General features: G+C 39.4%; 1 protein-coding gene and 1 non-coding gene across 2 annotated transcripts in view; both read right to left on the minus strand.

The window, feature by feature from the left end:
- LOC124795583 (nitric oxide synthase, salivary gland-like) overlaps positions 1–21,781 on the minus strand; it is a gene marked incomplete at its 5' end in the record, with an annotated part of 162,318 nt that overhangs the window by 84,693 nt on the left and 55,844 nt on the right. Inside the window, one exon of the mRNA XM_047259655.1 lies at positions 5,155–5,336. Within this exon, the coding sequence (XP_047115611.1) occupies positions 5,155–5,336 (182 nt within the window). The remainder of the gene's footprint in view (positions 1–5,154; positions 5,337–21,781) is intronic.
- On the minus strand, positions 21,093–21,167 carry Trnas-uga. The gene has a single exon. It is a non-coding gene; the product is annotated as a tRNA-Ser (tRNA).

The following is a 21,781-nucleotide window of genomic DNA, read 5'->3' on the forward strand; positions in this document are numbered from 1 at the left end:
TCCAGTCTACATATTATATCCTCCCTACTTCGACCATCATCAGTTATTTTGCAAAACTCATCTACTACTTTAAGTGTCTCATTTCCTAATCTAATTCCCTCAGCATCACCTGATTTAATTAGACTACATTCCATTATCCTCATACGCTTTTGTTGATGTTCATCTTATACCCTCCTTTCAAGACACTGTCCATTCTGTTCAACTGCTCTTCCTGGTCCTTTGCTGTCTCTGACAGAATTACAATGTCATCAGCAAACCTCAAGGTTTTTATTTCTTCTCGGTGGATTTTAATTCGTTCTCCAAATGTTTCTTTTGTTTTGTTTACTGCTTGCTCAATGCATGGATTGAATAACATTGGTGGTAGGATATGAACCTGTCCCACTCTTTTCCCAACCACTGCTTTCCTTTCATGCCCCTAGACTCTAATAACTGACATCTGACTTCTGTACAAATTGTAAATTGCCTTTTGCTCCCTGTATTGTACCCCTGTCACCTTCAAAATTTGAAAGAGAGTGTTCCAGTCAACATTGTCAAAACCTTTCTCCAAGTCTACAATTGCTAGAAACATAGGTTTGCCTTTCCTTAACCTATCTTCTAAGATAAATTATATGGGTAAGTATTGTCTCACATGTTCCAACAGTTATACGGAATCCAAACTGAGCCTCCCCAAGGTCGGCCTCTAACAGTTCTTCCATTCATCTGTGAAGCATTTGTGTCAGTATTTTGCAGCTGTGACTTATTAAACTGATAGTTTGGTAATTTTCACACCTGTCAACACCTGCTTTCTTTGGGGTTGGAATCATTTTATTCTTCTTGAAGTCTGAGGGTATTTTGCCTGTCTCATACATCTTGCTCACCAGATGGTTGAGTTTTGTCAGGGCTATCAGCAGTTCTAATTGGCATGTTGTCTACTCTCAGGGCCTTGTTTCGACTTAGGTCATCCAGTGTTCTGTCAAACTCTTCACGCAGTATCATATCTCCCATTTCATCTTCACCTATGCCCTCTTCCATTTCCATAATATTGCCCTCAAGTACATCACCCTTGTATAGACCCTCTATATATTCCTTCCACCTTTCTGCTTCCTCCTCTTTGCTGAGAACTGGTTTTCCATTTGAGCTCTTTATATTTATGCACGTGATTCTCTTTTCTCCAAAGGTCTCTTTAATTTTCCTGTAGGCTAGTGATATATGCCTCTACATCCTTATATTTGTTCTCTAACCATCCCTGCTTAGCCATTTTGCACTTCCTGTTGCTCTCATTTTTGAGACGTTTGTATTACTTTTTGCATGCTTCATGTACTGCATTTTTATGTTTTCTCCTTTCATCAATTAAACTCAATATTTCTTCTGTTACCCAAGGGTTTCTACTAGCCCTTGTCTTTTTACCTACTTGATCCTCTGCTGCCTTCACTACTTCATCCCTCAGCACATCCGGCCATCCTGATTTAGGTTTTCCGTGATTTCCCTAAATCGCTAAGGCAAATGCCGGGATGGTTCCTTTGAAAGGGCACGGCCGATTTCCTTCCCCACCCTTCCCTCACCCGAGCTTGCGCTCCATCTCTAATGACCTCGTTGTCGACGGGACGTAAAACACTAATCTCCTCCTCCTCCCTCAGCACAACCCATTCTTCTTCTCTTCTTCTACTGTACTACTTTCCCCCATTCCTGTCAATTGCTCCCTTATGCTCTCCCTGAAAGTCCCATCTCCTTAAATTCCCACCTTTTTGCAGTTTCTTCAGTTTTACTCTACAGTTCATAACCAATAGATTGCGGTCAGAGTCAACATCTGCCCCTGGAAATGTCTTACAATTTGAAACCTGGTTCCTAAATCTCTGTCTTACTATTATATAATCTATCTGATACCTTCTAGTATCTCCAGGATTCTTCCTCATATACAACCTTCTTTTATGATTCTTGAACCAAGTGTTAGCTATGATTAAGTTATGCTCTGTGCAAAATTCTACCAGGCGGCTTCCTCTTTCATTGCTTGCCGCCATTCCATATTCACCTACTACTTTTCCTTCTCTACCTTTTCCTACTATTGAATTCCAGTCCCCCATGAGTTTTATCTCATTATACATTTCTTCAATCTCTTCATCATCTGTGGATCAAATATCATGAATATTTTGTAATGGACAATAAGTGTAAGTATGAATATTATTAGATGAAATGCAGATATGCTGAAATTATGCGAACAATAGTGAATTCACTACCAAAAGCCTTAAGTTTCAAACATACTAAAGTCAGTTGGTAGCTGATAACGAGGAATTGGTCATTAAATGGAAATTTTGATTTTATTTACTTATAATTTCCTATTTGTAATCACTGAAGATATTGCATATTTCTGAACTGCACTGAAATTTGTATTTTCCTATACTAGTTATTTGACATCTGATTTTTTCTTTTGCACTCTAACGTTGAACAAATTATATCTAACAGTGTTTGGATTTTACTGTGAGAGTTGACATACCCTGTTGTTTCAGTTTATTCTTTTAGCCAACCTAGTGACTTATCTTGCATGGTTTATAATGAAATGCTGCTGGTGACTCTTTATTGTGTCACAATCTGCAATACAATTTTTAGTCGAATGCTTAAAATTTATTATTTCAACTTAGTGTTTAGACAACTGTGCTGTAGCTAGCACCATTTTCAGTTGAATACATTAAATTTATAAATTTATCAGTTCCATTTTTTATTTTGACAACTGCTTTACAATACATATATTCATTAATATCTGTTGGCATTACAAATATTTCTTTCTTTTCAAAATGTACGGTGTTCAGAAAGTTTCTCCGCAGTGCCGTATAATTGTTAGCCGTGCATGCCGTATGCCGCAGTGAATATACTGAAATGAAACTCAGTGAAATACAAGCTACAAATTTATTGAATATTCATTTTTACTTACAAATTTTCACATTAAATTTTGAAAGTGTTCCCCCTGTTGTTGAATACACAATTCAATTCGTCTAATCATGTTTCCAAACACAAGCCGTAACATTTCTTCTGTAACAGAAGCAGTGAAAGTGGATATTGCAATTTCGATTCATCGATGGATTTTGGACGGTTTGTATAGAAGAAAAAGTCAGGTGGTGTTAGGTCACGCGATCTTGAAGGCCAAAGTTCCTGTCAAATTATGCGATCACCAAAAACATCAGCAAGCAGTGACATTGAAACACGAGCTGTATGCGCTGTTGCACCATCTTGCTGAAAATAATTGTTCAGTAGTTCACTTAACACAAGTTCTCCTATGAATGGGTACAGAATAGCACTGCAGTATCATTGTCCGGTTATTGTTTTGTTGAAAAACCCAGGCAGGCGAACAATCATACAGCACTCATGGCTAACAATCATATGGCACTGCTGCGAGACTTTTTGAACACCCCCTAGTTGTGATGTTAGGCGTGCCCGTGGATGTGTGTTTGGATCCGTATTGTTCATGTTATGTTAATAACCTGGAAGATTTTTGTAGATGACTAGTTAGTTATCTGTACTGAAGTACTATGTGAAAAAAAAGCTGCATGATTATGTAGTCAGATCTTGACAAGATTTCAAAGTGGTGTAGATTAGAAGAAACTTGCTTTCAATTTCCAGTAATCTAAAATTGTGCGGTTCACAAAAAGCAAAATGTGCTATCATATGATTAAAATATCTGTGAGTCACAAGTGAACTCACACAAATACCTGGGTGTGATAATTCATGGGAATATGAAATGGAGGGGTCACATAGGCTCAGTCATTAATAAAGCAAGTGGCAAGCTTTAGTTCATAAGGAAAATACAATTGGTGAGCAAGTGGGATTACTTACAAGACAGTCATGCAACTCATCTTTGAATATTGTTCGCATGAAGGTGACCCAATCAGATAGGTCCAATAGGAGATATTAAACATATTCAAAGAGGGGCCGAACAAATGCCACATGTTTGTTTGACTCTTTGGGCAGTTTCATGCAAGTGATGAAAAACTCAAATCGGCAGGTGCTTGAAGATGGATTCCAGTTATCCTGCAGAAGTCTGATTATACTTACAAAAGTAGAGAACAAGTATCAAGTGACAAATCTATAAATATACAACATTTCACTCTCATAGGTTCCACAGAGATGAGTTTAGACTAATTTCAACAAGCACGAAGACATTTAAGCAGTCATTCTTTGGCATACTCCATACATCAACAGAGCACAAAGAAACCTAATATGTGGTATAATGGGTAGTACACTGTGCCACGCACTTTGCATTATTTGTAAAATGTGAATGTAGATGTAAATGAAAATGGTGCATATCATAAATGTAATACTTTGGCCTAAAATAACTTATGAAAAGATTAAACCGGTTTCACATTACAGCAGGAGTCAAATCTAATTCAACAAAACAATGTGGCAAAACTTAAAACTGAATTCAGAATCTTTCTCTTGGGCAACTCTTTCTACTCCACTGAAGAGCACTCTCATAGAGATTCTTCAAAGTTGTGTGTTATGTTACAGTGTAATAAATGATTTGCTGCAGTAGTACAGTGTTTCATAAAGTTAAATTTTGTTGCACTTAAATAAAATGTACCCCCTTGACTTCTGTCCACATTCCAGGAACCCTTCTCTGCAGGACCCATTGAATGTGATTCATGTAATGTAATTTAACTGTGCACTATTCGCCTCTGCCATAGATGATTTTTCATGACTTATTTCCTGTGGAAGTGGATTGGTGACCAAATGCTTGTGTATCTCGTTACTTTGATCTTAATATCTGCCAGTGCTGATACAAATGGAGTATTATATTATTACTTGTTAGTAATGCATTTTACAGAGTAATCTATACATTAATTATAAATGTGCTGCTTCTTCTCAATATTCTTGTAGATAAGTTCACTGCAAAATTGAAGGGAAAGGTTAATGAAACCATTTCAGTTCCTTTTTTGTAGATTTCTCCCAAATTGAGGATTGAAGTTCTTACATGCCATTATGAGAGGAAATGATACTGTACTTTGTGTATGACTTGACATTCTTTTTTATGTTCATCATCTGTGAAATACTGTCACATAAAATCACTTGGCACAGGTACCAGATAAATGTTGACTGATATTGTGTTAATGTTTGCAGGGAAAAGATAAGAAAACTGGAATATCTAAAAATGCAATTATTGTGGAAGCAAAATGAACCGTTTGTTACCATTGGATGTATATGCTTCATTCAGCATTTGAAGCTCAACAGGTTGATCAGGGTCATGCTGAAAATGTATACGTTCCAGAATCCCATTGACAAGTGCAGGCTTGTTGCATGGGAAAACAGCAACATGATCCCCAGGTAAGTATGTGAGATCAGTCTTCAGCTGAAGTAGAATTGTAGTATGACTGAAAAAAAAAATAATATGAAAATGTAATTAGCATGAATTTCATTCATAAGCAATGCCGACACGTTGTCACACTGTTTAATCTTTTATTGTAATTGTGATATATTACATAGTCACTGATTAAATAGACCAGTATGTTTTAAGTTTACTGAACATTTCCCATGCTCGAAGCACAAGTTGTTTTAGTTTGAACAGATGTATTTTACTGTTAAGCTTTATAGACTGAAGAAATTCATTTTAAAGTAACATTCTGCCATTTCTGCTTATTCCGTTTCTATTTATTTCTTATCTATCTTGAGATTCCTGAAGACCTTTGGTCACCATAGAATGCAACACATAAAAAACCACAAAGAACATATAAATTGATAGTGATGTTATTTCATAGACTAATAGCTAATGTTGTTATTTTTTTGAACCCGGAGCTAATATTTACACCATTCTCAAATTTTACAGACAATGTTCGTGTGTGGTTGTCTTTGCCACTTGTTAAACAGAGGTGCAATTTTATACTTATGATAGAGTTGGCAAAACTACATCTTATAAGTATTGTTTCATAAGAAATGTGGACCGTAATTATTTATTTCATATGTTAGTGGGTTAGTGATGAAATGCCTTGCCTGTTGGAATACTCTGTGTCATAGTGTGGCCATGACTTTCAACCATATTTCAAAGTGCAAAGTAAAAAGGGTAACTAAGCTAAAACAAGCAGAAGATTTAAGTATAAGATTAGAGACACAGAGATGCTGAGTTAAACACACCTGGCTGTCAAGAGCACCACGTGTCAAATCTTCAACGAGTGCTGTAGCAAAATATTCTCAAAGGATTTCTCACAAAACCCAAATAAATTCCAGTCATATGCAAAGGCTGTTGGTAACACCAAAGGTAGTGTCCAGATTGTCACACATAAGACAAGAACTAAATTGAGAGTTGCAAACCAAAAGCAGGAATCCTGTACGTATTTTTCAAATGTACCTTTACAAAGGAAAATGCAGGAGTATTATCCTGATTTAATACTCACACAACTACAGAGATGAGTAATATAGATATTAGTATCCAGTGATGTCAAGAAACAGATGAAATCACTGAAACTGGACAAATCTCCAGGGTATGATGAAATCTCTGTCAGATTCTATATCAAATTTACATCTGACTTAGCCCCTTTTCAGTAATAATCTGCTGTAGATCCATTGAACACAATACCATGCCTCATGTTTGGAAGGAAGCACAGGTGGCCCCCATCTGCAGGAAGCTCAGCAGAAGTGATCCACAAAACTAATGTCAAATATCTTCCACATCCGTTTGTTGTAGAATCTTAGAAAATTCTCTGAGTTCAAAGTCAATAAGTTATCTCAAACAGAATGAACTCCCTCCATGCAAACTAGTATGGATTCCAAAAACATCAGTTATGTAAAACCCATACCGCCATTTTATCACATATTATCTCAAACAGAATGAACTCCCTCCATGCAAACTAGTATGAATTCCAAAAACATCAGTTATGTAAAACCATGTAAAACCCATACCGCCATTTTATCACATGACGTCATGAAACCCAAGGGTCTAGGTAATCAGAGATGCATACTTTTTAATTTTGGAAAACAGTTTACTTGTTTTGACCCCTATTCTTTTTAATGAAAGTACCGTGATGTGGGGTATCAAGTAAGGTATCTGACTGGATTGCAAATTTCTTGGTACGGAGGACACAGCATGTTATCTTGGATGGAGTGTCATTGACAGATGTAGAAGTCACTTCATGTGTGCTCCCAGTGAAGTGTGTTGGAACTCTCACTGTTCATGTTGTGTATTAATGATGTTGGAGACAATGTTAAAAGTAGTCTCAGACTTTTTGCAGAAAATGCAGTTGTCTGTAATGAATTACTGTCCAAAGGAGCTTCAAAAATATTAAGTTGGATCTCGATAAGATTTTGAAGTGTTGCTGAGATGGGCAACTTGCTTTAAATGTTCGAAAACAAAAAATTATGCACTTCACCAAATGAAAAAAGGAAATGTAGTATCTTATCACTTCAATATGAGTGATGCACAGTTAGAATTGGACAATTCTTACAAACACCTGGGTGTAACAATTTGTCTGGATATGAAATGGAATGATCACATAGGCTCAGTCATTGGCAAAGCAGGCAGCATACTTCAGTTCATTGGTAGACTACTAGAAAATGGAATCATTCTACAAAGCAGATTGCTTTCAAAACATTTGTGCAACCTTAGAATATTACTGAATTGTGTTGGACCTATTTGAGATAGGGCTGATAGGGGATACTGAACATATACAGAGAAGGAGACCACAAATCATGTCATAGGCTTTTTTGACCTGTGGGAAGTGTCACCAACACAGTGAAGAAACTGAACTGGCAGACATTTGAAGACAGGTGCAAATTATCATGAGAATTTTTACTTAAACGTTTCCTACAACCCTCTATGTATCACTCCCAAAGGGATGATGAATACAAGATCAGATTAATTATAGCGGCACAGAGGCATTTAAACAGTTATTCTTCCTGTATCCCAAATCTGAATAACTGGAAGAAATCAGCCTAAATGTTACAATGGGAAGTACCCTCTGTCATGCAGAGTATGGATGTAGGTGTACAAGGTGATTATAATTGAACTTTCACTACTTGAGAGTGATTGTAGGGCAGTGAAACTTGAGACACTTCTAAGGACATGCAGAAGAGAGCTAACGAATACACCATTGAAAGGAACACATTTTAATTTAATGTGGGAGGGTAACATTTGTTAATTGTGTACCATGCCTACATTCCAGGTTACAAACATTGTTCGATGTGATGACTATCTGCATCCACAACAGCTTTGAAGAATTTAAAGGGTTGATTCAGAGATACATGAAATAAAATAGTGCCAGATACTATAGGGAACAATTAGCAGTAGTAACTAAGAGAAACATGGAAACTGTGGAACAATTTGCGGATAGGGTAAGGAAAATTAATGGATATACCTATGAATTAAGATAGGCTGCTGTAGGCAATGAAGTTATTTTACAGAAAATGAGCACAGGTCCTTGATGTTTTTTAAGAGAGTTGCATGTGGAAACATCAAGATGTTTACAGACAGGGGATCTGACAGCTTTGTGCACATTAGTGCAGTTAGCTATAGAGTGTGAGAAGATCGATTTGTCAACTGGAATACTGGGTAAACGGACAGTGTTTGCAGCTAGTATAAAATGTTTCAGATGTGGACAAATGAGGCATGTAAGGAGGCAGTGTCACCAGCTTCGGGTGGTGTGAATAAAGTGAGAGGAAGTAATAGTTTTTGAAGTGGAGGACCGGGGAAGAATAAGGTGTTAAGTGCCAGTGCGAACCCCTGGTCTATCTACAGTCATTCCCCATATGCAGAGGTGTATTGTGCAATAAGGGGAATAATAGGAACAGAGGCTTGCAGGATATTATTTGACAGAGGCGTACATGTTTTGGTCACCAGTAGTGATCCGATGAAATTTAAGCAATAGGACCAACCACGGTACAGATAGTGTAGAGTGTCAGATAAAAATGTTACACCATTAGGATTGGTGGACATAGACTTTTACCTGGATCCAGTTCAATTTAAACAATGTGTAGAGATTGTGCCACACGAGTAAGGACTGTGACATGATTTTAGGATTGTTGTTGTGGTCTTCAGTCCTGAGACTGGTTTGATGCAGCTCTCCATGCTACTCTATCCTGTGCAAGCTTCTTCATCTCCCAGTACCTACTGCAACCTACATCCTTCTGAATCTGCTTAGTGTATTCATCTCTTGGTCTCCCTCTACGATTTTTACCCTCCACGCTGCCCTCCAATGCTAAATTTGTGATCCCTTGATGCCTCAAAACATGTCCTACCAACCGATCCCTTCTTCTAGTCAAGTTGTGCCACAAACTTCTCTTCTCCCCAATCCTATTCAATACCTCCTCATTAGTTACATGATCTATCCACCTTATCTTCAGCATTCTTCTGTAGCACCACATTTCGAAAGCTTCTATTCTTTTCTTGTCCAAACTGGTTATCGTCCATGTTTCACTTCCATACATGGCTACACTCCATACAAATACTTTCAGAAACGACTTCCTGACACTTAAATCTATACTCGATATTAACAAATTTCTCTTCTTCAGAAATGATTTCCTTGCCATTGCCAGTCTACATTTTATATCCTCTCTACTTCGACCATCATCAGTTATTTTACTCCCTAAATAGCAAAACTCCTTTACTACTTTAAGTGTCTCATTTCCTAATCTAATCCCCTCAGCATCACCTGATTTAATTTGACTACATTCCATTATCCTCGTTTTGCTTTTGTTGATGTCCATCTTATATCCTCCTTTCAAGACACTGTTCCTTCCGTTCAACTGCTCTTCCAAGTCCTTTGCTGTCTCTGACAGAATCACAATGTCATAGGCAAACCTCAAAGTTTTTACTTCTTCTCCATGAATTTTAATACCTACTCCAAATATTTCTTTTGTTTCCTTTACTGCTTGCTCAATATACAGATTGAATAACATCGGGGAGAGGCTACAACCCTGTCTCACTCCTTTCCCAACCACTGCTTCCCTTTCATGCCCCTCGACTCTTATAACTGCCATCTGGTTTCTGTACAAATTGTAAATAGCCTTTCGCTCCCTGTATTTTACCCCTGCCACCTGCAGAATTTGAAAGAGAGTATTCCAGTTAAAATTGTCAAAAGCTTTCTCTAAGTCTACAAATGCTAGAAATGTAGGTTTGCCTTTTCTTAATCTTTCTTCTAAGATAAGTCGTAAGGTTAGTATTGGCTCACGTGTTCCAACATTTCTACGGAATCCAAACTGATCTTGCCCAAGGTCCGCTTCTACCAGTTTTTCCATTCGTCTGTAAAGAATTCGCGTTGGTATTTTGCAGCTGTGACTTATTAAACTGATAGTTCGGTAATTTTCACATCTGTCAACACCTGCTTTCTTTGGGATTGGAATGTTATATTCTTCTTGAAGTCTGTGGGTATTTCGCCTGTCTCATACATTCTGCTCACCAGATAGTAGAGTTTTGTCATGACTGGTTCTTCAAAGGCTATCAGTAGTTCTAATGGAATGTTGTCTACTCCCGGGGCCTTGTTTGGACTCAGGTCTTTCAGTGCTCTGTCAAACTCTTCACGCAGTATCTTATCTCCCATTTCATCTTCATCTACATCCTCTTCCATTTCCATAATTTTGTCCTCAAGTACATCGCCCTTGTATAAACCCTCTATATACTCCTTCCACCTTTCTGCCTTCCCTTTTTTGCTTCGAACTGGGTTGCCATCTGAGCTCTTGACATTCATACAAGTGGTTCTCTTCTCTCCAAAGGTCCCCTTAATTTTCCTGTAGGCAATATCTATCTTACCCCTAGTGAGACAAGCCTCTACATCCTTAAATTTGTCCTCTAGCCATCCCTGCTTAGCCATTTTGCACTTCCTGTCGATCTCATTTTTGAGACGTTTGTATTCCTTTTTGCCTACTTCATTTACTGCATTTTTATGTTTTCTCCTTTCATCAATTAAATTCAATATTTCTTCTGTTACCCAAGGATTTCTATTAGCTCTTGTCTTTTTACCTACTTGATCCTCTGCTGCCTTCACTACTTCATCTCTCAGAGCTACCCATTCTTCTCCTACTGTATTTCTTTCCCCCATTCCTGTCAATTGTTCCCTTATGCTCTCCCTGAAACTCTCTACAACCTCTGGTTTATTCAGTTTATCCATGTCCCATCTCCTTAAATTCCCACCTTCTTGCAGTTTCTTCAGTTTCAATCTGCAGTTCATAACCAATAGATTGTGGTCAGAATCCACATCTGCCCCTGGAAATGTCATACAATTTAAAACCTGGTTCCTAAATCTCTGTCTTACCATTATATAATCTATCTGATACCTTTTAGTATCTCCAGGATTCTTCCAGGTATACAACCTTCTTTTATGACTCTTGAACCAAGTGTTGGCTATGATTAAGTTATGCTCTGTGCAAAATTCTACAAGGCGGCTTCCTCTTTCATTTCTTCCCCCCAATCCACATTCACCTACTATGTTTCCTTCTCTCCCTTTTCCTACTGACGAATTCCAGTCACCCATGACTATTAAATTTTCGTCTCCCTTCACTACCTGAATAATTTCTTTTATCTCATCAAACATTTCATCAATTTCTTCATCATCTGCAGAGCTAGTTGGCATATAAACTTGTACTACTGTAGTAGGCATGGGCTTTGTGTCTATCTTGGCCACAATAATGCATTCACTATGCTGTTTGTAGTAGCGTACCCGCACTCCTATTTTTTTATTCATTATTAAACCTACTCCTGCATTACCCCTATTTGATTTTGTATTTATAACCCTGTAATCACCCGACCAAAAGTCTTGTTCCTCCTGCCACCGAACTTCACTAATTCCCACTATATCTAACTGTAACCTATCCATTTCCCTTTTTAAATTTTCTAACCTACCTGCCCGATTAAGGGATCTGACATTCCACGCTCCGATCCATAGTACGCCAGTTTTCTTTCTCCTGATTAGGATTACATTTCTTAAATCAGCCTTGTGCCACAATTGATCTTCGGCAATTTATGGTGGAACTTGATGGAAAAATGTTTCAGTTAGGTGAAGCCATTGCCAGTTAGTGATGTCATGAGGAATGTCTATTGCAAAGGATGAACAGATTAAACTGAGAATGATCACACTAGGATTTGATTCGCACGATTGTGTACCTAAGGGTACTGACAAATCCGTTTGGGTCTGTGTTGAGTCTAGCTTACCGGTAGTAATTTTGTTTGTGGTGGAACCATTAGAAGAGAATGAAGTATTAGGTCAGGTGGGTTGATTAATTAAAAGAGGTATGCACACAAGAAATAAAGGGTGAAACAAAGGTACATGTTTCTATGGATAATTTTAGCACAGAGGACATATGATTAACAAAGGGTTTGTTAATCACTAACATTGATATCCTTAAGGAAAAACAATAGGACACAACGGGTGTCAGCCTCGGACAATTGCCGGACACCATTGAAACTACTTTATGAGAAAAAGTGAAGCACCTAGGGAGAAGCAGTAGGGGATGGATGGAAAAATGACGTTTGGAATTTAAGGATTTAATTTTTCCAGAAGTACCATTACCATCTCGTATATTACACAGCACCGCATACCAATGAGGAAATGAATCGCCAGTCTACCACAACCATACAGAATAGGTACTTGCAGCAGATTTTGGAAGAATTTTTCAGTCAACAGCTGAAAGATGGAATAATTGAAGAAAGTAATAATGCACGGGGGGGGGGGAATAGTTACTGTGCCAAAAGAAAAAGAAAAAAAGGATAAAAATCAACAGATGGATAACGAAAATACAGGTTTTGCTGTGATTACAGGCATCTAAATGTGAAAACCACAATGAACACCTACCCTTTGCCAAATATCACAGAAACCTCAGATCATTTAGGGCGATGCAAACATTTTTCAGCAATGTATTTGAAGAGTGGTTTTCACCAGATAGAGTTTGGACTTAAGGATCTGCACAAAACAGCATTTTCAGCACTCTGGGGGCACTTCCAATTCAGAAGAATGCCATTTGGATTAAAAAATGAGCCTGCAACATTTCACAAATTGTTGAACAGAGTACTCAGAGGTTTAAAACTACAGCAATACTGTATTTTGATGACATAATCATGTATGGGAATGATGTGGCATGCATACGCAACGATGAAGGGAAGTATTCCTAAGGTTAAAAGCTGCAAAGTTATCATTCAGTACAGAAAAGTGTAATTTTGTGATGGAAGAGGTAGCATACCTATGTCATATCATAAGTAAAGATGGGGTTAAGAAAGCCCCAAGGTTAATTAGAGCTGTACGTGAATTTTCTGTACCAGATCTGTAAATGAGTGGCAATTGTTCTTAGTAGTTGTTAACTGTTGCTACTGGTTTGTGAAAGGATTTACAGGTATTGCCAGATGGTTGACACAATTGTAAAAAAGGATACTAAATTTGTGTGGTCAGAAAAGAGCCAGCATCCTTTTCAGGAGCTAAAATCAGCTTTAACATAGAGTCTGATATTGGTATTTCTGGATTTTAATAGAGAATTTGTTTCATTATGTGATGCATCAAATCATGCGATTGGCTGTGTGTTGTCACAAGAGGTAGAAATGCTATAATTGTGTGAATCTTTATGTTGTGCCTATTGCAACTCAGCATCTCTCCTGTATGGTGAGTAGCAACTTTCATTCTCTAATATTAGAACATACAGTAGCTTATGCATCAAGGCAACTAAATTCTACAGAAAGACATGATTAAGTCTTATTTATGGAATCATATGTTTCAAATGTTATCTTTATGGTAGAAAGCTTAGCATAATAATAGATCATGTAGTATTAAAATGGATGTTGGAGTTAAAGAATCCTTCTAGTCTGTTGACTAAGTGAATTTGATTTCGAAGTCACACATAATCCTGGGAAGAAAATGACAATTTTATATGTAGGGTAGTTGATACCTTTTCAAGGGTGTCTGGAAGCTATTCCAGGGATAAAAGATGTGGACTAGAAAGGGAGAGCAAGGAGAAAGGTTTTGGAAGATAAACAAGAGGTTGTGAATGAAAGAGTAACAAGGAACCAGTATGGATTAAGGCCTAAGAGGTAATCATTTAATATTTTCTTTTAGATTAGGTATAGATTTAGTATAATTAGCGTAAGGAGCTGCAGAACAGCAGGGAATTTAAGGGGGAAGAAAGTAATAGGTATTGTTGAAGAGAAAGCAAGGTGATGCTGTTTGTAGTGAGACTAATCTTCTTAGCGGTGGAAGCATTATGAAACCAGCACCTGGAAGGGGGAGTGCTATTTACCAAGCAGGAAGACATAATGATCGCCAGTCATTGCTGGGTGATACAGGTGATATTTAATGCACTTGAGATGCATAACGAGGTGAGAAGATGGGAATAAGCATTCGAAAAATTTCATCAGGAAATGGAAAGGCACGGGATACTCAAAAGAAGTGCCAGGGTATGTGAAAGAGTACATGGAGCATACGAGAACTTAAGGAGTGAAATGACCCCGGTACTGGAGGTTATTACGCGAAGAAAGAGGGGTTGGATTGCTGCAGGAAGTTGGCTTATGAAAACTATATTTAGCCTTGCTGATGAGGAAGACATTTGAAGGGTGACAGACACCATAGAAGAGGTTAAGCAATGGGCAAAAGGGAACAAAGTTCTGAGTTATTGGTACAATATGCAGCTTGCAAGTTTAGAGAAGGACATATGAATAACCAACAACTATTACAACAACTGACTGGAGAAGTAATTTGGTATGCCAAAGCTACAGAATGGGCAGTTGATCAGAACATCGGGGAACTAAGAACAAAAATAGGAGTCTTAGATAGGGAGGTAGTAACAACAAAACGGTTGCAGTCCATGGAAGATAGTGTTTGGGAAGGAAAGGGAGAGGTAACAGAACTACAGAAGGCTATGCAGCAGGCTGTAAGAGGTCAGCTGGGGGTAAACTTGTTGCCAGTGCTGTATTTAAAGGGTCTAAGGAAAGAGCAGAAGGAACGACCACCAGTGTGGTGGTTGGTATTAGAACCAGTGCACAAAAACTTACCTTTTAATTTCAAGATAGCCATAGTGTTGGTGAGAACTGATGAAGCGAAAGTTTACATTTCTGTTTCTGTACCAGCAGCAGGAAAACAAGGATGTTAAAAGTGCCACATAGTTCATGCATATCCTGTGAAGTGTGGGATACTGAAGAAATTTGTATGGGTAAAAACAACAACTATTATTAACTGCAAAAGTTAAGGGAAGATATATAGAAATGGAGGAAGCAAAGTTACAAAAATGCCACCAAGTGGAAATCACAGTCTGTCCAAATACCGTAAAAAAAGGGGGTGAGGTTCCTGCACAATGAAATTGCTAATGGGGCAAAAGGAGGTAAGAGAATGCAATAAAGAAGTGATCAAGCTGGAGGCATATTGGTTGTACTCTACCTTTGACAAGATGGTGGTAGTGGCTAGTTGTCCCAAGCAGGGGAAGCTCACATCAGCAAAGAGGCTAGAATTAAATGGGAGTGGTTTGTTATTAAATGGAACAGTGTGTGAGATAATGGGGCCTACTTTTCATCAGTCCACCAGGGATAACTCACCTGAATATTTTGAAGCCTCATTTGTATTGATCAGAGGAGCCAATGGAAGTGCTACATGCCACAGATCTCACCAGCTTATATCAAACTCTAGGGCCAGAATTAATGTAGTCTATAAATATATTTCTGAACCAGGAGGATGGACACATCTCCCTGGAAGCCTTATTGCAGCATGTAAATTTATATCAGGAAAATCAGTACCGAATGAGACAACATTGACTACTGTCATACCAACTACCACACTGACATTTGTTCTGCTGAGCATAGTCCTTGTTTTGGTATGTAGATGATGAAACAGAAGACTGCCATCATTTGGATTCCAGTGGATTGGATATGTCGACCATAAAAGCAGCGGAAGGATGATGAACACAGAAGGGGGTAGTGTTAAAGATAATTGATTCATTTTAACTTGTAAGTTTGGAACAGAGAATTAGAAATTATTGACAACAAGCCTATCAGTGAAGTAAGTTTCATTGTGTCTGAGTTGAGGAGCAGGGCAAAGGGCCATGAATGAATGTGTAAGACTAAGGATAGGGTTAAGGAAACCAATTGTTAGAATAATTCCTGAGAGGTGAAACAGGGCCAGAAGGAACAGTCACTAGGAATCTAGTTTGGTTGATTAAAGGTGCCGGGTCTCGGTAATATAGCATATTGACCATGTTCGGTCAGAAAGTACGCCGAAGCAGAAGTGAGTTGCAACAGAACCAGCCACAGGCAGTCAAGAGTGTTATGTGTTGTGAAAACACAGCTGACAGCCAACCCGAATCAGAGCCAGCTGGGTGCAGTGTGACAACAGCTGATGCTGCAATATACTAGCAGAAAGATGGAAGCCTTTCCTCACTTCCTACCACGAAAGTGTTTAGAGTATGTGTCTTAAGCCCTAAACAAACATAGCCTGGAGCATATAAGAAATCAGCCATTCATGTGCTAAAATATTCTTGTCTCAGTATTACAGCCTAGACCATGAGCATATGACACCTGGAGTGACATCCCAGAATGCAGTACGGGGTCCAGTGTTAGACCACGGGGCACAGCAGTCTGCCCTGAGACAAGAGTGGCTGCCTCCAGACCAGAAAGCTGCTCACTCACTGGAGGGATGTCACAGTCACCTCCACGGTACCGCCAGCTGTGTTGCCACACTGTCATCATGGTCATAGCTGGAGACTTCTCTGACAGTGGCATTCAAGTGATGTCCTGCTCTTTGCACTGTCAACAATGCTGGATGTCTGTTGTTTCACTTGAGGGGCAACTGGACACTCTCACCAAGCTGTTCCTGATGCACTACAGCTGAGGGCTAGAATAAAGAAATTGATTAAACAAATCTACTGTTGTCGTCTCATTTCGCTCTCCACAGGTGACAAGCAGAGGGTCAGTTGTCCGTTAGCAAGAATGGTTGTCCATTAGTGCTCTAATAAATGTTATGCTTATAAGCAATAAAAAAGACAATATACAATTTGATTACTTTAGACCTGAACAATCAGTGCAATAAGCCACAACCACTGGGTATCCACCCAGATCAACTTAGCTCAGGGGGAGGACAGGTGCCGTGCTGAGATGAATTGGATGAATGATATGGAAGACAGATCATTCTCTCTCTCTCTCTCTCTCTCTCTCCGCTGTTTTTTCTTGAAGTTCGGGGCTTTATTGTGAAAACTTACAAAAAAGTTATGATTCATAATATTGCCCATCACAGGCCGCTACATTATCGCATCTTTCAGATAGCATACAAATCTCGGGTGGAAGAACTGGGCATCTTTTGTGGGTATCCATGAATCGATTCAATTTTGCACCTGTTCATATGATCAGAAGTGCTGGTCAGCCAGACTGTATGCCACTGATCGAAAAAGGTGGTAGTCAGAGAGAGCAACGTATGGAGAATATGGCAGGAGGGATAGGACTTCTCATTTCAACATTTCCATCTATATTTTGATGGGTTTTGCGACATGGCGTCAAGCATTGACATGCTGCAAAATTACCTTTAATGTCTATCACTGTATTGTGGTCGTTTGTGTTTGAGTGCTGGGCTCGAATGCATCAATTGCTTTCGATAATGATGTCCTGTGACTGTCTTAGTCTGTTTCAGTAGCTACAAAACGTTCTGTCTTCCCCCACTATGCCGGTCTTCAACATCAAAATCACTATTATTAAGGCAGTGAAAACATTCTCTGCACACTCTTCCACTAGTAGTTCCCTCACCATTGGTCTTACCCAGCATTTTAAGAGCCATGGCCACAGATTTCATGTTAAAGCAGAAAATTAAAAATTCCCGCAAATGGCGAGAAATGGGTACGTAAGTTGATGTACTTAATCGAGAACAACCTTATGATGCAATCACAAATCGACTAATATTTTTATGGCATTATCTTTGCAGATGCCTAAGCTTATTGTATTACACCTATGACCAACCGCCTGAACCCCACTTGCTGCTACTGCCGTCTATTGCAAAACGGCAGAAGCAAAGTTGTAGACCTAATAAATCACTTAACCACATGCTTTTTAAGTTAAAAGGGGGTACATTCTGAGAATAATCAAGAAACATTCTACTATATTCCATATTCAGCTCAAGTATAACAGATACAACAAATAGAAAAATGTGGGTCCGGCCAGAGGCATACTGACAATTTTACTTGTGGTGCACCACTGCTATCTGAGTAAGGAAGGTTTAAAATGATATTTGTATGCACTGTACAGAAGTTTATAGTGTATTGGTGAAGATGTACGCAACCACTCCAAATCTACCACATTTCAATCATTTTCTTCCTGCGTTGGTGTCTATCTGATCTGAAATATTCTTGATTAATACTTTTTATTGTGTGATGCAGATTCTGGACACTGTGTATCATTTCAAAACCTTACAATTGAATGAATAAGAGTCACACACACCTCTAAAGGGAGATCTACATATAAATCTACATCTGTACTTTGCAAGCCACCTTATAGAATACGACAGAGGGTACTTTGTGTACCACTGTCACTTCCCCTTTCCTGTTCCAGTCATGATTGGTTTACTGGAAGAATAATTGATAATAAGTTTGCTCAAATCTCTCTGATTTTACTTTCCTGGTCTTCCTGCAAGGTGTATGAAGTACATTGAAAAAATGCCAGAACATTCGGTATTTCGTGCCAGTGGTGTGTTGGAGCGAAAAATGTGGTTGTTGTCCTTACAAATACCTGTGTTTAATGTGTAACTGCTGGAAGTTTAATTGTTGTATGTCTGTTAGTTATTGTTCAGTGCTGTGCTGAGCGGAATGAATTTCTTGATGGTCGAGTTAAAGGAGCAACACATCTGCATTAAATTTTGCATAAAACTCAAGAAAACCTTTACAGAGACACACCAAATGATGTAGGAAGCCTATGGTGATGAGTGTTTAAGCCATACTTGGTGACATGAATGGTTTGCATGATTTAAAAATGGCCAGATGGAAGTTAAAGATGACCCTCGTTCAGGATCCCCTTCAACATCTACCGACAGTGCTCATGTCAGGAGTGTCAACAAAATTGTGCATGCTAATTTAAGACTGACTGTCCAAGAGATTGAAGAAGAATGTAACATTTTAGTTGGATCATGTCGTGAAATCATGACGCAGCATCTTGGAATGCACTTGTTGCCACCAAGTTTGTCCCACAGCTCATGAATCAAGAACAGTAAAACCTTTGCCTCACAATCAGGGAAGAGCTTTTGGATTGCACAAATGAGAACGAGATGTTCCTTAAGAGAATCATAACTGGTGATGAGATTTGTGTCTATGATTATGATGTTGAGCCCAAGGGGTCTTCACAATGGGTCAGGAAAGGCCCTTCAAGACCAAAAAAGCTTGTCAAGTGAGGTCAAATGTCAAAGCCATGCTGACAGTTTTCTTTGAATTTGAAGGATTAGGTCATCATGAATTTGTGCCACAGGGACAAACTGTTAATGGTACTGTGGGGACATGTTGCGACACCTGCAAGAAAATGTGAGAAGGAAGGGGTCTGAAATGTGAGAAAAAATTTATGGCTCTTGGATCATCATAATGCCTCTGCACATTCATCCCTATTGGTGTGCCACTTTGCACAAAATCCAAAGCACTGTGCTGCCTCGACCTCCATACTCTCCAGACTGGCCCCTGTGGACGTTTTGTTTTTTTGTTTGTGAAGTTGAAAACCCTGTTGCAAGGACAAAGATTTGTGATGATAGACAAAAGGAGAGCATTGCAAAGGAGATGATACCCAGTAGGTATAAGGTCATCATCATCATCTTGGACAGTTTCCAGCCACTGGCAGGGTCTGTCGGAAACACAAGCCTCTCCATCGTGTTCTGTCTTTCCACCATTCCCCCTCTTCCACCTTCGTCCAGTTCTCTCCTCTTCTCATCACACATTCCTTCACTCCCTTCACCCATCTATCTCTTGGTCTTCCTCTGGGCCTCTTCCCCTCCAGTTGCAGATCAAACATCCTCTTTGGAATTCTTCCCTCATCCATTCTCTTCATGTGTCCATACCACTGCAGTCTTGATTTTTCTATCCTGTCCTGTACTGATTCCTCCTTTAGCCTTTCCCTCACATACACATTTCGCAATCTGTCTCGTCTTGTTACACCCAACCTGCTCCTCTGGAACTTCATTTCACTAGCCTGTATTCTACTTTTGTCGCTTTTGTGCATTACCCATGTCTCACTTCCGTATGCCAATATGGGGACAAAGTAGGTTCGGTATATAATTCCCTTGGATTTCTGTGGCACCTCCTTGCTCCAAATAAGCCCCCTAATGCATTTGTAGAACTGCCCTGCTTTTCTGCACCTTTCATTTATTTCCATTGCGTTTCCCCCCTTACTTTCAATCACGCTTCCCAGGTACTTGAAGTTCTCTACCACTTGTAGTTTTTCCCCTCCACAAGTTATATCCACATTTGGCCTATTCTTCTTCCTTGTTGTGACGATTATTTCACTTTTCTTTACAGAGAAATGCATTCCATATTGTGCTGCCGTTGCCTCCCATGCATCTAACTGCTCTTGCACCTCCTTCTCGCAATTTCCCCATAACATCAGGTCATCGGCAAAAAGCACTGCTTTCATTTTATGATCTCCAATTGCATCTGATACTTGCTGTAGGATTTCATCCATAACAATAATAAACAATAAAGGCGAAAGTGCACTTCCCTGTAGCAGCCCATTTTCCAGCTTGAACCATGCAGTACGTTCCCTCCCCACTTTCACACAACTCTCACTTCCCTCATACATTTTTCTGACTTTTCGTGTTATCTCTTCATCTATCCCTTTTGCATTCAGCACATCCCAGAGCTGTAGGTATAAGGTAAGTGTAGAAAAATTTTGTGGACAAAGTTACTGAATTTTTTGAACAGATCTTGTAAGCAATACATTTGTTTCTGTTGAGGGATCACTTGCCCATCCCTGCACTAAACGCCATTCCTCTGCAGGATTTCCTGTATTTTGCTACATTTTTCTAGTGTTTTGACTTCTTTGTATACGTGATTCACAAAAAAGTCTTAAGGAACTTTTGGTGTTATTGGCTAGGTCATTTATGTGAAAATAATGGTCCTATAAACACTTTCTTGGTGAACACCCCAAGTTACTTTTTTGTCTGAAGATTTCTCTCCACTGGGAATGACATGTTGTGTTCTGAAACTTCCTGGCAGATTAAAACTGTGTGCCCGACCGAGACTCGAACTCGGGACCTTTGCCTTTCACGGGCAAGTGCTCTACCAACTGAGCTACCGAAGCACGACTCACGCCCGGTACTCACAGCTTTACTTCTGCCAGTACCTCGTCTCCTACCTTCCAAACTTTACAGAAGCTCTCCTGCGAACCTTGCAGAACTAGCACTCCTGAAAGAAAGGATATTGCGGAGACATGGCTTAGCCACAGCCTGGGGGATGTTTCCAGAATGAGATTTTCACTCTGCAGCGGAGTGTGCGCTGATATGAAACTTCCTGGCAGATTAAAACTGTGTGCCCGACCGAGACTCGAACTCGGGACCTTTGCCTTTCGCGGGCAAGTGCTCTACCAACTGAGCTACCGAAGCACGACTCACGCCCGGTACTCACAGCTTTACTTCTGCCAGTACCTCGTCTCCTACCTTCCAAACTTTACAGAAGCTCTCCTGCGAACCTTGCAGAACTAGCACTCCTGAAAGAAAGGATATTGCGGAGACATGGCTTAGCCACAGCCTGGGGGATGTTTCCAGAATGAGATTTTCACTCTGCAGCGGAGTGTGCGCTGATATGAAACTTCCTGGCAGATTAAAACTGTGTGCCCGACCGAGACTCGAACTCGGGACCTTTGCCTTTCGCGGGCAAGTGCTCTACCAACTGAGCTACCGAAGCACGACTCACGCCC

This window comes from Schistocerca piceifrons, chromosome 4 (assembly GCF_021461385.2).
Source record: "Schistocerca piceifrons isolate TAMUIC-IGC-003096 chromosome 4, iqSchPice1.1, whole genome shotgun sequence".
Classification (NCBI taxonomy): domain Eukaryota; kingdom Metazoa; phylum Arthropoda; class Insecta; order Orthoptera; family Acrididae; genus Schistocerca; species Schistocerca piceifrons.